Here is a 12,441-nt window from a genome sequence, read left to right as displayed (position 1 = left end):
GTCTGGAGTCAGCTTCAACTTGAAAGGCTTTTCTGGGAAAGTTCAGGAGCGGGGAGGAGCACTCCTCAAATGGAAGTTGTCCTTTTTCATTGGTGATTACAATAAAAAGGTTGCAGTCATTGGCTACAGATGATAACGTACAAGTTAAAATGTTCTATGTGCAAGACAAGCAGTAAAACTGCATGATTCAGAAACAAATCAGTGTTCTTTTCAATGTCAACAGGTTACGTATTCATCAGTACTTCAACAGTAGGAGGAACTCGAGATTCTTTACTCATGGAGCAGGATGTATACCATAAGTTAAAGATTTTCCCTAGGCAGTTAATTTGGGAGTCTGCCAGATGTGGCCTGCAGATTATCACTTCCATGACCCCTCTATCTATTTGTGCTCACATAATTCCATCATGAAATATATAAAATTGTAAGTGTTCTTTTAGGTAGTCCTTTTACATGTAATTCCTAATATTAGACCATACATTTTTTTTTTTTTTTAAATTTTAGACAGAGTCTTGCTTTGTCGCCCAGACTGGAGTGCAGTGGCGTGATCTTGGCTCACTGCAACCTCCACCTCCTGGGTTCAAGTGATTCTCCTGCCTCAGCCTCCTGAGTAACTGGGATTACAGGTGCGCGCCACCATGCCTAGCTAATTTTTGTATTTTAGTAGAGAGGGTGTTTCATCATGTTGGCCATGATGATCTCAAACTCCTGACCTCAAGTGATCTACCAGCCTTGGCCTCCCAAAATGCTGGGATTACAGTCTTGAGCCACCGAGCCTGGCTAGACCATAAATTCTTTAGTGAAATAGCTTTCTTTTAGATGATTCTCCTGGAGAATATTTATTCACAGAATGAATCTTCTCCTTTCATTAGTTTTACCAGGCTTTTTAATTCTTTTTTTTTTTTTTTTTTGAGTCGGAGTTTCGTTCTTGTTACCCAGGCTGGAGTGCAATGGCACGATCTCGGCTCACCGCAACCTCCGCCTCCTGGGTTCAGGCAATTCTCCTGCCTCAGCCTCCTGAGTAGCTGGGATTAAAGGCATGCGCCACCATGCCCAGCTAATTTTTTGTATTTTTAGTAGAGACGGGGTTTCACCATGTTGACCAGGACGGTCTCGATCTCTTGACCTCGTGATCCACCAGCCTCGGCCTCCCAAAGTGCTGGGATTACAGGCGTGAGCCACCGCGCCCGGCCAGGCTTTTTAATTCTGAGGATTAGCTCATTAGCTCTGACCACAGTTGAACCAACTCCTAGAAGAAACAAAAACCTACCCACAAAAATTAAAAATAAAAAAATTTAAAAAGTGAATACAAGAAAAAAAAGTTCCTAATCCAAAATCTTTGCCAAACTTATATAATCTCACAAATACCTCCCTTAAGTAGTCTGAGTTTCTACTCATACTTCCATGATACATAGGAAAGTGGCCATTGTTTGAGTTACTAAGTTTTGTTTTTTTTTTTTTTTTTTTTGAGACGGAGTTTCGCTCTTGTTACCCAGGCTGGAGTGCAATGGCGCGATCTCGGCTCAGTGCAACCTCGGTTTTGTTTGTTATACATCAGTAGGAAACTGGTACTCTTGAGATTGTAAATTTTCATAACCTATTGGAAAATTATTTTAGCACTGCCTACTAAAGTTGACATCAGCATGTCCTATCACCTCTCATTTCCACTCCTAAGTAAATACCCAAGAGAAATGTGTATGCATGTGAACCAAAAGACATATGCATGCTGGTGTATAATGACATTGTTGAAATAGCCAAAAAGTGAAGACAATTCAGATGTCTAACAATAGGACAACAGATAATGTGTGTTGTTTATAAAACAGTCAATAACAATAATAAATATGGACAAGCTGCAACCGCATATGTCAACATGGATGAATCTTGCAGGCATATGTGGAGGGAAGGACACCAAACACACCATAATGCATATCATATGCTTCCTTTTTTTTTTTTTCCCCAGAGCCAGGGTTTTGCTCTGTTGCCCAGGCTGAAATGCAGTAGTGCGATCATAGCTCACTGCAACCTCAACCTCCCAGGCTCAAGCAATCCTCTCACTTCAGCGTCCTGAATAGCTGAGATTTCAGTCACATACCAATGAATTTTTTTTTATTTTTTGTAGAGACAGGATCTCACTGTGTTGCCTGGTCTGGTCTCAAACTCCTTGGACTCAAGCAGTTCTCCCGGCTTGGCTTCCCAAAGTCCTATGATGATAGGCTTGACCCACTACCCTGCCCTGATTCCATTTTTTTAAATGCAGTAACAGGCAAAACTAACATATGAAGTAGAATTCAGGAGTGCAGTCGCCTTTGTGGAGAAAGGGCATACTGATGGGCACGGGCACAAAATCGGCCGGTGATATTCCATGAGCACTAGAGAAGAATGTGCAGTGCATGGGTCTGTGCTGTGCATGGGGTATTCCTACATCATGTAATTTTACAGAGAGAATGTGTAAAATGCTTTGCATAATACTTTGGCATGTGGTGAGCATTCAATAAATGATAGCTGTTTATATGAAAATTATTAAAGTTAGCTTAATGTTCACCAACATATTGTTATAATTATTATTTTTTAAGATTTTATTTTTTAAGGCAGTTTTAGGCCCACAGCAAAAATTGAGAGATTTCCCATATACCCCATGCCCCTATACATTCATAGTCTCCCCAGTTAATCAACATCCCTCTCCAGGGTGGTACATTTGTTGCAATAAATGAACCAATATTGTCACACCATAATCACCCAAAGTCCATAGTTTGCCATAGGGTGTATGTGCTCTTGGTGGTGTAGAGTCTATGGATTTTAGAAAATTTTTAATGATTTGTACCCATTATTATAGTATGATACGGAGTATTTTTGCTGTCCTAAAAATCTTCTGTGCTCCTCCTATTCATTCTTCTTCTTACCCCCAATGCCTGTCATCCACTGATCTTTTTACTGTTGCCATATTTTGCCTGTTCTAGAATATTATATGGTTGGAATCATACAGTATGTAACCTTTTCAGATTGGCTTCTTTCACCGAGCAATATGCATTTAAGCTTCCCTCATGTCTTTTATTTTTTTCTTTTCATTTAGCCTTGACTTGAAATTCATCCCCCATGCCTTTTTTTCCAGGAATTAATAGCTAATTTCTTTTGAGTGCTGAACAGTGTTCTACTGGCTGCATGTACCATTGTTTATTTATCCATTCACCTACTAAAGAACATCTTGGTTGATTCAAAGTTTTGGGAATTATGAAAAAAGCTGCTATGAACATCCTTGTGCACATTTTCGTATGGACATGTATTCAACTCCTTTGGGTAAACACCAAATGGGCACAATTGCTAAATCATGTGGTAAGAGTATGTTTAACTTTGTAAGAAAGAAACTGCCAAACTATCTTCCAAAGTGGCTGTACCATTTTGCATAAAAGTTTTAGAGTCAGTTTATTGATATCTACAAAATAACTTCCTAAGATTTTGATTGGGATTGTATTGAATCTATAGCTCATGTTGAAAAGAGCTGACATCTTGACAGTATTGTCTTCTAGCATCCAAGAACATGAAATATCTCTCTGTTTATTTAGTTCTTCTTTGATTTCATTTATCAGAGTTTTGTAGTTTTCCTTATATAGATCATACACATATTTTGTTAGGTTTATGCCCAAGTATATCATTGTGGAGGAGAGATGCTAATGTAAATAATGCTGTGTTTTTAATTGCAAATTCCATTTCTTCTTTGCTGGTATACAGGAGAGTAATTGACTTTTGTACATTAACTCTGTATCCTGAAGCCTTACTGAAATTGCTTGTTGTTCGCTTCAGCAGTTTTTTGTTGATTCTTTCAGATTTTCTACATAGACAGTCATCTCATTGTCATTTTTCTTCTAAAATTCTTGTTGTTTTGTTGCCTGGTGATGGGAGGGATTTGTCGTGAGTGCTGACTTTTAGAAAAATAAAGTATCAAGATTAATATTATTAAAACTTGAAGTCATTAACAATCATGTTTCCCATGTTTTACAGTCAAACAAACCTATTGTACTTATTGAGTTTCACTTTTCCAAGCTCATGCTGTATGGGCCACTTTAGCCCAATATCCCCAAAATATAATTACTACTTAATTAGCTCTATTTAAAATTTTTATATTATTCAATATAGTTGTGTTGTTCCTTCTTTTCCTACAAGGAAACAATTTGCCTATTCGTGTGGTTGGACCAAGTTCTTCTGATGGTCTTCTTTCTGTACGTTTGCTGTCAGTGATCAGAGTAAATGAGCCATCATAAGGATGCAGAAAATATGGAGACCGCATGACTTGCAATAAGAATGTGGGAATAAGTGCTGCTTCTCTCCACACACAGCTTTTAAAAAACATGTTTTTACCAATGATTTCAGGGTAAGTTGGAAACATTTTGCTTCTTTCACATTCATTGCATTTTTAGAATAAATTACCTAATATTTTCTAAGGCCTGAGATGTGCTTAAAGGTTTTGTCACATGTTTTACCTTTGTAGGGTCTCTCTAATATAAATTCTCTTAGGCTTTGGGAGGCTGAGGCAGGTGGATCACCTGAGGTCAGGAGTTTGCGACCAGCCTGGCCAACATGGTGAAACCCCATCTCTACCAAAAACACAAAAATCATCCCGTATGGTGACACATACCTGTAATCCCAGCCACTCAGGAGGCTGAGGCAGGAGCACTGCTTTATCCCAGGAGGCAGAGGTTGCAGCGACCCAAAACCGTGCCACTGCACTCCATCCTGGGTGATGAAGTGAGATTCCATCTCAAAAAAATGTTTTAAAAATACATTCTCTGCCGGGCGCGGTGGCTCAAGCCTGTAATCCCAGCACTTTGGGAGGCCGAGGCGGGTGGATCACGAGGTCAAGAGATCGAGACCATCCTGGTCAACATGGTGAAACCCCGTCTCTACTAAAAATACAAAACATTAGCTGGGCATGGTGGCGCGTGCCTGTAATCCCAGCTACTCAGGAGGCTGAGGCAGGAGAATTGCCTGAATCCAGGAGGCGGAGGTTGCGGTGAGCCGAGATCGCGCCATTGCACTCCAGCCTGGGTAACAAGAGCGAAACTCCGTCTCAAAAAAAAAAAAAAAAAAAATACATTCTCTTAGGTTCATTAAGGTTTGAGGGCTGGTTAAAGGCTTTGTTACTTTTTTATGTTTATGTGATTTTTGTCTAATATGAATTATCTCAGGTACAATAAAGGCTTGGAACTGGTTAAAGGTTTGCCAGTAATTTTTTCTCCACACTTGTAGTAATTTTTTCCAGTATAATTATTTTATGTATTAGAAGGCCTGAGGGCTGGACTTTGCCACATTATTCACATTTGTAGGGTTTCTCTCCAGTATGAATTATCTTATGATTAGATAGACGTGAGGACCACTTAAAAGCTTTGTCACATTCTTCACATTTGTAGGATTTCTCTCCAGTATGAATCCTCTTATGAGTATTAAAAGTTGAGGAGAAGGTAAAGCCTTTCCCACATTCTTTAGAGATTTTCCTCCTTTAACACTAAATGCTTCAGTCTGTATATCCTAAGAACAAGAGCATTATCTTACATAACCATAGTACAGTAATCAAGATCAGGAAATTTGATATTGATAGACTACTAATATCTAATCCCCAGCCCATATTCAAATGTTGTCGATTGTCCTAACAATGTTGGTTATAGCCCAGTTTTTCCTGATCTAAGCTTCAGTGCTGGGGCATGTATTGTATTTAGTTGTCCGATCTCTTTCAGGTATGGAACATTTTCTTGGTTTCTCTTTTTGTTTCCTGATTGATTGTGACACTTTTTTTTTTTTAAATTAGGAGTTTATTATTTTATTTTTTCTTCTTTTTTTTTATTTCAGTAGGTCATGGGGGAACAGGTAGTGTTTGGTTACATGGATAAGTTCTTTAGTGGTGATTTCTGAGATTTTGGTACACCTATCAGTTTACACTATCCCCAGCATATTGTCTTTTATCCCCCACTCTCCCATCTTTTCCCCCAAGTCCCCAAAGTTCATTGTGTCATTCTTATGCCTTTGCATCCTCATAGCTTAGCTCCCACTTTTGAGTGACAGCATAGGATGTTTGGTTTTCTATTCCTGAGTTATTTCATTTAGAATAAGGATCTCCAATTCCATCCAGGTGGCTGCAAATGCCATTATTATATATCTGTATCTCACATTTTCTTTATCCACTCATTGATCGTTGGGCATTTGGGCTGGTTCCGTATTTTTGCAATTGTGAATTGTACTGCTATAAAGATATGCATGCAAGTATCTTTTTTCATATGATGACTTCTTTTCCTCTGTGTAGATACCCAAAAGTGGTATTGCTGAATCAAATGGTAGATCTACTTTTAGTTCTTTAAGGAAACTTCACACTGTTTTCCATAGTGGTTGTACTAGTTTACATTACCACCAGCAGTGTAAAAGTGTTTCCCTTTCATCCCATCCATGCCAACATCCATTATTTTTTGATTAAGGCCATTCTTACAGGAGTAAGGTGGTATTGCATTGTGGTTTTGATTTGCATTTCCCTGATAATTTGTAATGTTGAGCATTTTTTTGATTTTTTTTGGCCATTTGTATATCCTTTTTTGAGACTCATCTGTACTTTTGAAAAGTGTAGGCTGATTATATTGCATAATATCCCTAAATTTAGGTTTGTCTGGTTTGCACTCATGGTTAGATTCGGGTGATTTAATTTTGATGGAAGTACCACAGAGGTGATAGTGTATTCTCAGTACCTCATATCAGAAGGCACATGGAGTCTATTTGTTCCAATACTGGTGATGTTAACATGATTATCCTCCAGGTCTCCCCACCGTAAAGTTATTATTTTATCTTTAAACTTATAAAGTAATTTGTGGTGAGATATTTTGACACCATGTAAATATCCTGTTCATCTAACTTTTACCTTCAACAGCTACAATGCTGCATCAACCTAATACAACATTTTACCTGTGGGAATCTATTGCCTACAAAACCCTTAACTGTGATTATTTTCTAACATCATTCCTCTATATTTATTTTTTGGCATCTTACTGTGAGGAAGAGCTTTCTATTCCTATTATTTATTTACATCATAATGAACTTGTACATTTTTATTTTATCTGTGAATTATGATCAGTCATTTTTTATTTTGATGCTTTGAATAATCTGTCCTAAATTTAGCAATGGGAGCTTCATCAAGTGGGTGTCTATGACCCTTCACTACATCTCTACCACTCTTTGCATATTTCTTAGTTTCTGGTACAATAAGATTCTCTAAGTTAATCTTGTTCTTTCCCTAACCTAGTTCTGGTATTAGTTATCTTCACAAGGAGCCATGTTTCCTTCTAGTTGAGAATGGTGTTTAGAAATGAATATCTGTGGCTGGGCATAGTGGCTTACACTTGTAATCCCAGCACTTTGGGAGGCCGCAGGTGGGTGGATCGCTTGATCTCAGGAGTTTGAGGACAGTCTGGCCAACATGGTGAAACCCCGTCTCTACCAAAAATACAAAAATTAGCCCTGTGTGGTAGCACGCACCTGTAGTCCCAGCTACTCAGGAGGCTGAGGCAGGAGAATGACTTGAACCTGGGAGGTGGTGGTTGCAGTGAGTCGAGATCATGCTACTACACTCCAGCCTGGGCAACAAAGCCAGACCCTGTCTCAAAAACAAAACAAACTAAGATCTAGGATATGCCCATTACTACCAACGTTTTCTTGCTTTATGATCCTCTCAGTGTGTGTATATTGAATAACATTTCTGATCACTTGTTGGGACAGTCAGTGATTTCTCTGTGTCTTTAAAAAGTAAATGTTCTTTCCCTAATTTCTGAAAACTAGGAAGTAATTTCATTAATGCACAAAATGTGTCTTAGTATTGTAGGGACATCTTTTCTCTGTATTCTGTTAAGTATTTTACATTGAAATCATTCATGAAAAAAAATCTTGACATAGCTAAGGATTGACAAGAAGCAAGCGAATAGAAAACTTTGTTTTCTGAGTTTTTCCAAAGTGTTTTGGAGGAACTATGTGGTTCACTCTCTAGCTTTTTAAAAGATCGATATAATTGGATCTTTGGGACAATATCCCTGAAGGATCTGAAGTTTCAAACCTCTCTGTATCTTAGCTGCTGAACTTTAAATTGTTTAGGGACAACAGGTATTCCCCTAAAACAACAAATGATTTAAATTTACCTAATATTCCAGTTGCTATCCTTTGACATTTTTAGTTGTGGTGGTAAAGCTAATAATTTTGAAAGAAATGAATTGCACTATTGATTTTTACATAACATTTAACATTTTAAAATGTGGATTAATTTATTATTTCTTGAACATAGTTAACTTTACGAAGTGCATCATAAAACAACATTTTATTTGAAGTTGGTGACAGGGAATTCAGATGGGAGGATCAATTCTTCTTGGCTACTGTTACTTTTTAAATAATAGCCCAGCTACCTGGGATTTGCTATTTTCTGATTTTTTCATTTAAAAACTTTTGTGCTTGTTAGTCTTAACAGTAGTATAAAAATTAAGCTTCTTTGAAGTAATCTTTTATAATCTAATAATTTTATTATTAGAGAAATCTATTAAATATAAAATTTGGCAGAAAAATTTATAAGATGAAGGCAATTTTTAAGAACATGTATATTTGAAAATAGGAAAGACTCAGTGGAGAAAGAAAAAGGTTGAAGGTTTATTAAAAGGCAATATGAGTTTAGGAGCAAGGTAAGTTTCTGTAATAGTTTTTCATTAATAATGTGAAATGTAAGAAAAAAATAAAACTTTAAGTTTCTGACTGCCCTGCTAGAAATCAGTTTTGCCCTGCAGTGACCCCTCTGTGGATCCCTGGATATGATCATGATGGCGGTCAACATTCTTCTTTTGCCAATTCCAATGTTCTTATTTATAACTATATGCTCTGTAATCTATTTTCAAAAAGATCTTATGATAATCTTCCAAGGGAGTTTAGTTTCTGCATTTCCAGGTATATGGGTTTTAAAGTATTGCCTGGCTATAATTATTAGAACTCTTTACACACTCACAATAATATGGGACTCAACAATGAATGAAACTGTACAGTGGATGTATTCATATTTAAATGAGGGTGGGTTATTTTGTGTGGCATAAACTAGCTCTTAAATATAACTACAAATTAGTATCTACAATGCTTTGAGCATTGTTGTCCTTTTTGAAACCAGTAGACAGCCCCCCAAACTGTTAGAGGGAAAGGACAGAGCTTATTTAGACCCAGAGCCTCCAACTATGAAGCTGGTTTGTTTATTTATTTATTTATTTACTTACTTACTTACTTACTTACTTACTTGCTTACTTACTTACTTGAGATAGAGTCTCACTGTCACCCAGGCTAGAGTACAGTGGCGCAATCTTGGCTTACTGCAGCCTCTGCCTCCCAGTCTCAGCCTCAGCCTCCTGAATAGCTAGGACCACAGACATGCACCACCACATCTGGCTACTTTTCGTATTTTTCCTAGAGACGGGAAGGATTTAACCATCATGTTGCCCAGGCTGGTCTAACTCCTGAGCTCAAGCAATCCATCCCCTTTGACTTCCCAAAGTGCTGGGATTGCAGGCATGAGCCACTGTACCTGGCCTAAAATTTATTTTATTTGCATCTTTCAAGGTTCCTCCTCTTGTTTTGGTGAAGATCAATATTGCTTTTTATTGTATATTTGAGATTTTTTTTTTCACTTATCTGGATTACTTTTCTGATTTGAACTCAGTAACTTATTCAGTATACATTTATATTTTTCCTCATTCAGTCACTTTCAAATATTTATTAAAGTCCTACTGTGTGCCAAGGATAGGTTTAGGAGCTCAGATTCAAGTATTAAATATATATATTCTTTTTAAAAATTCACTGTTATCTAAATTTTGTTGTGGAAGAATCAACTTATATAGATCAAACCTGCTTTTCCCCCTTACATCAATAAATACACTATCCTGTGATTTCTTATAGTAAAATTGCATTTATAATAGTAAAAATAAATTTGAAAGTATTTTTCAAATGAATATCACACTTTATTCATTTTTTTATGTCCTCAGATTAAATGAAGGAAATAGTACTGGAATAAATACAGATGAAAGAAAGAAAATGCAAGGAGAAAATTTCACCATTTGGAGCATTTTTTTCTTGGCAGGATTTTCCCAGTACCCAAGGTTAGAGGTGGTTCTCTTCATCTTCAGCCTTGTAATGTATCTGACAACGCTCTTGGGCAACAGCACTCTTATTTTAATCACTATCCTAGATTCACGCCTTAAAACCCCCATGTACTTATTCCTTGGAAATCTCTCTTTCATGGATATTTGTTACACATCTGCCTCAATTCCTACTTTGCTGGTAAGTTTGCTGTCATACCAGAAAACCATTATCTTTTCTGGCTGTGCTGTACAGATGTATCTGTCCCTTGCCATGGGCTCCACGGAGTGTGTGCTCCTGGCCGTGATGGCATATGACCGTTATGTGGCCATTTGCAACCCGCTGAGATACTTCATCATCATGAACAGGCGGGTCTGTGCGCAGATGGCCACGGTCTCCTGGATGATGGGTTGCCTGACTGCCCTGCTGGAAACCAGTTTCGCCCTGCAGATACCCCTCTGTGGGAATCTCATTGATCACTTCACCTGTGAAATTCTGGCAGTGCTAAAGTTAGCTTGCGCAAGTTCACTGCTCATGGACATGATCATGCTGGTGGTCAGCATTCTCTTGTTGCCAATTCCAATGCTCTTAATTTGTATCTCTTACATCTTCATCCTTTCCACTATTCTGAGAATCAGCTCAGCAGAGGGAAGAAACAAAGCTTTTTCTACCTGTGGTGCCCATTTGACTGTGGTGATCTTGTATTACGGGGCTGCCCTCTCTATGTACCTAAAGCCGTCTTCATCAAACTCACAAAAAATAGACAAAATCATCTCGTTGCTTTATGGAGTGCTTACCCCTATGTTGAACCCCATAATTTACAGTTTAAGAAACAAGGAAGTCAAAGATGCTATGAAGAAACTGCTGGGCAAAATACCATTGCATCAAACACATGGATGTCTCTGACTGGGTCTCTATGGTTTTACCAGAACTGTACCCCTGGCAGAGCTCACCAGAGACATTCTAGACCACATACAACCTCTAAGAATTCTGACTGGATCTTATCTCTATATAATCTCACAGTTATGAGATGTGTACACAGAATGATTGCCTTTTAACAGTAGTAGGTTTCAATTTGCATTTGTTAATATTTCCTTTTTGTGTTTTGTGGTTGTGAGGTTTTGAGTTGTAAAGTCATCAAATATGTGCTCCTGAAGAAATCTTGTATATCTTCCGTGCTTTAGTCTTTTCTCAAATGAGGTGGGAGCATAAAGAAACAAAGACTGGCCTTGATTATGCAACTGAGAAAACAGAATTTAAAAATGTGAAAGACTAGCTCAACATCACACAGTTGTAGAACTGGGACTATGACATCCTTCCAATTTCTTGGCCAGAGGTTGTTCTACCACATTGTAGTGGCTTTCAAATTACCCTTCATTATTCAAAACTCCTGATTAAAATTCCTTATCTCCCTGAGTAAAGCATTCAGTGATGCCTACTTGATTTTTCCACTTCCAGCCTTGCTTTTCTAAGCTCATAAATACTTGTGCAAACTATATCTGCTTTTATGCCAGTATACTACCCATACACTAGCTAAGTCTTTTTCATTTATGTTTGTCTTTTTTCTTCATTGGATGATTGACTTCACAGGGACAAGTGTTCCTGTTATTTTGTACCTTTTCTGTTTACAGTAGTCATTCAGTAAATTAATACATTTGTCAGCTTTACACCAGGCACTTTATTTGAGAAGAAAGTACCACTTGTGAAAATTATAAAGACGAAGCAAGGGCAGTAAGGTGTATTTATAAATATTTAAACATTATAGAGACAGTGTTTATATTAGTTGTTTTAAATCTTTTATTCGCATACAAACATTGCTTGTTAAAAATGCCTTCACTCCCAGCTATTCTGATTCAGTGACTCTACGGTGGCTCCTCAATAATCTGTAGTTATAGGTGGAGCCTCAAGAAATTCTGATATAGATTGGGCGGTGACCAGATATTGGGAGACATTATTTCCAGCAAAAATTTATCTTTCAAAAAGAGGCCAGGCGTGGTGGCTCACGCCCATAATCCCAGCACTTTGAGAGGCTGAGGCGGGTGGATCATGAGGTCAAGAGATTGAGATTATCCTGGCCAACATGGTGAAACCCCATCTCTACTAAAAATACAACAATTAGCTGCGCATGGTGGTGCATGCCTGTAATCCTAGCTACTCGGGAGGCTGAAGCAGGAAAATGGCTTGAACCCGGGAGGTGGAGGTTGCAGTGAGCTGAGATTGCACCACTGCACTCCAGCCTAGCGACAGAGCAAGACTCCATCTCAAAAAAAAAAAAAAAAAAAAGGAAAATAAAATTAGTTTTTTTTTTCTTTTTATTTTATT

The 12,441-nt window shown here is 37.8% G+C and overlaps 1 protein-coding gene across 1 annotated transcript in view; it reads left to right on the top strand.

The window, feature by feature from the left end:
• Positions 1-12,155, top strand: part of LOC116524843 (olfactory receptor 2K2) — a 30,120-nt gene extending 17,965 nt beyond the window's left edge. The window contains exons 3-5 of the mRNA XM_032240338.1: positions 224-421; positions 3,107-4,363; positions 10,026-12,155. Coding sequence (XP_032096229.1) covers positions 4,278-4,363; positions 10,026-11,025 — 1,086 coding nt within the window. The 5' untranslated portion in view covers positions 224-421; positions 3,107-4,277 and the 3' untranslated portion in view covers positions 11,026-12,155. The remainder of the gene's footprint in view (positions 1-223; positions 422-3,106; positions 4,364-10,025) is intronic.
• Positions 12,156-12,441: the final 286 nt, after the last annotated feature.

Source organism: Sapajus apella, unplaced genomic scaffold (genome assembly GCF_009761245.1).
Source record: "Sapajus apella isolate SASKATOON/1434 unplaced genomic scaffold, GSC_monkey_1.0 scaffold46, whole genome shotgun sequence".
Taxonomy (NCBI): Eukaryota; Metazoa; Chordata; class Mammalia; order Primates; family Cebidae; genus Sapajus; species Sapajus apella.
Note: the sequence above shows the minus strand (reverse complement) of the source record. Positions and strands in the feature narration are given on the sequence as shown.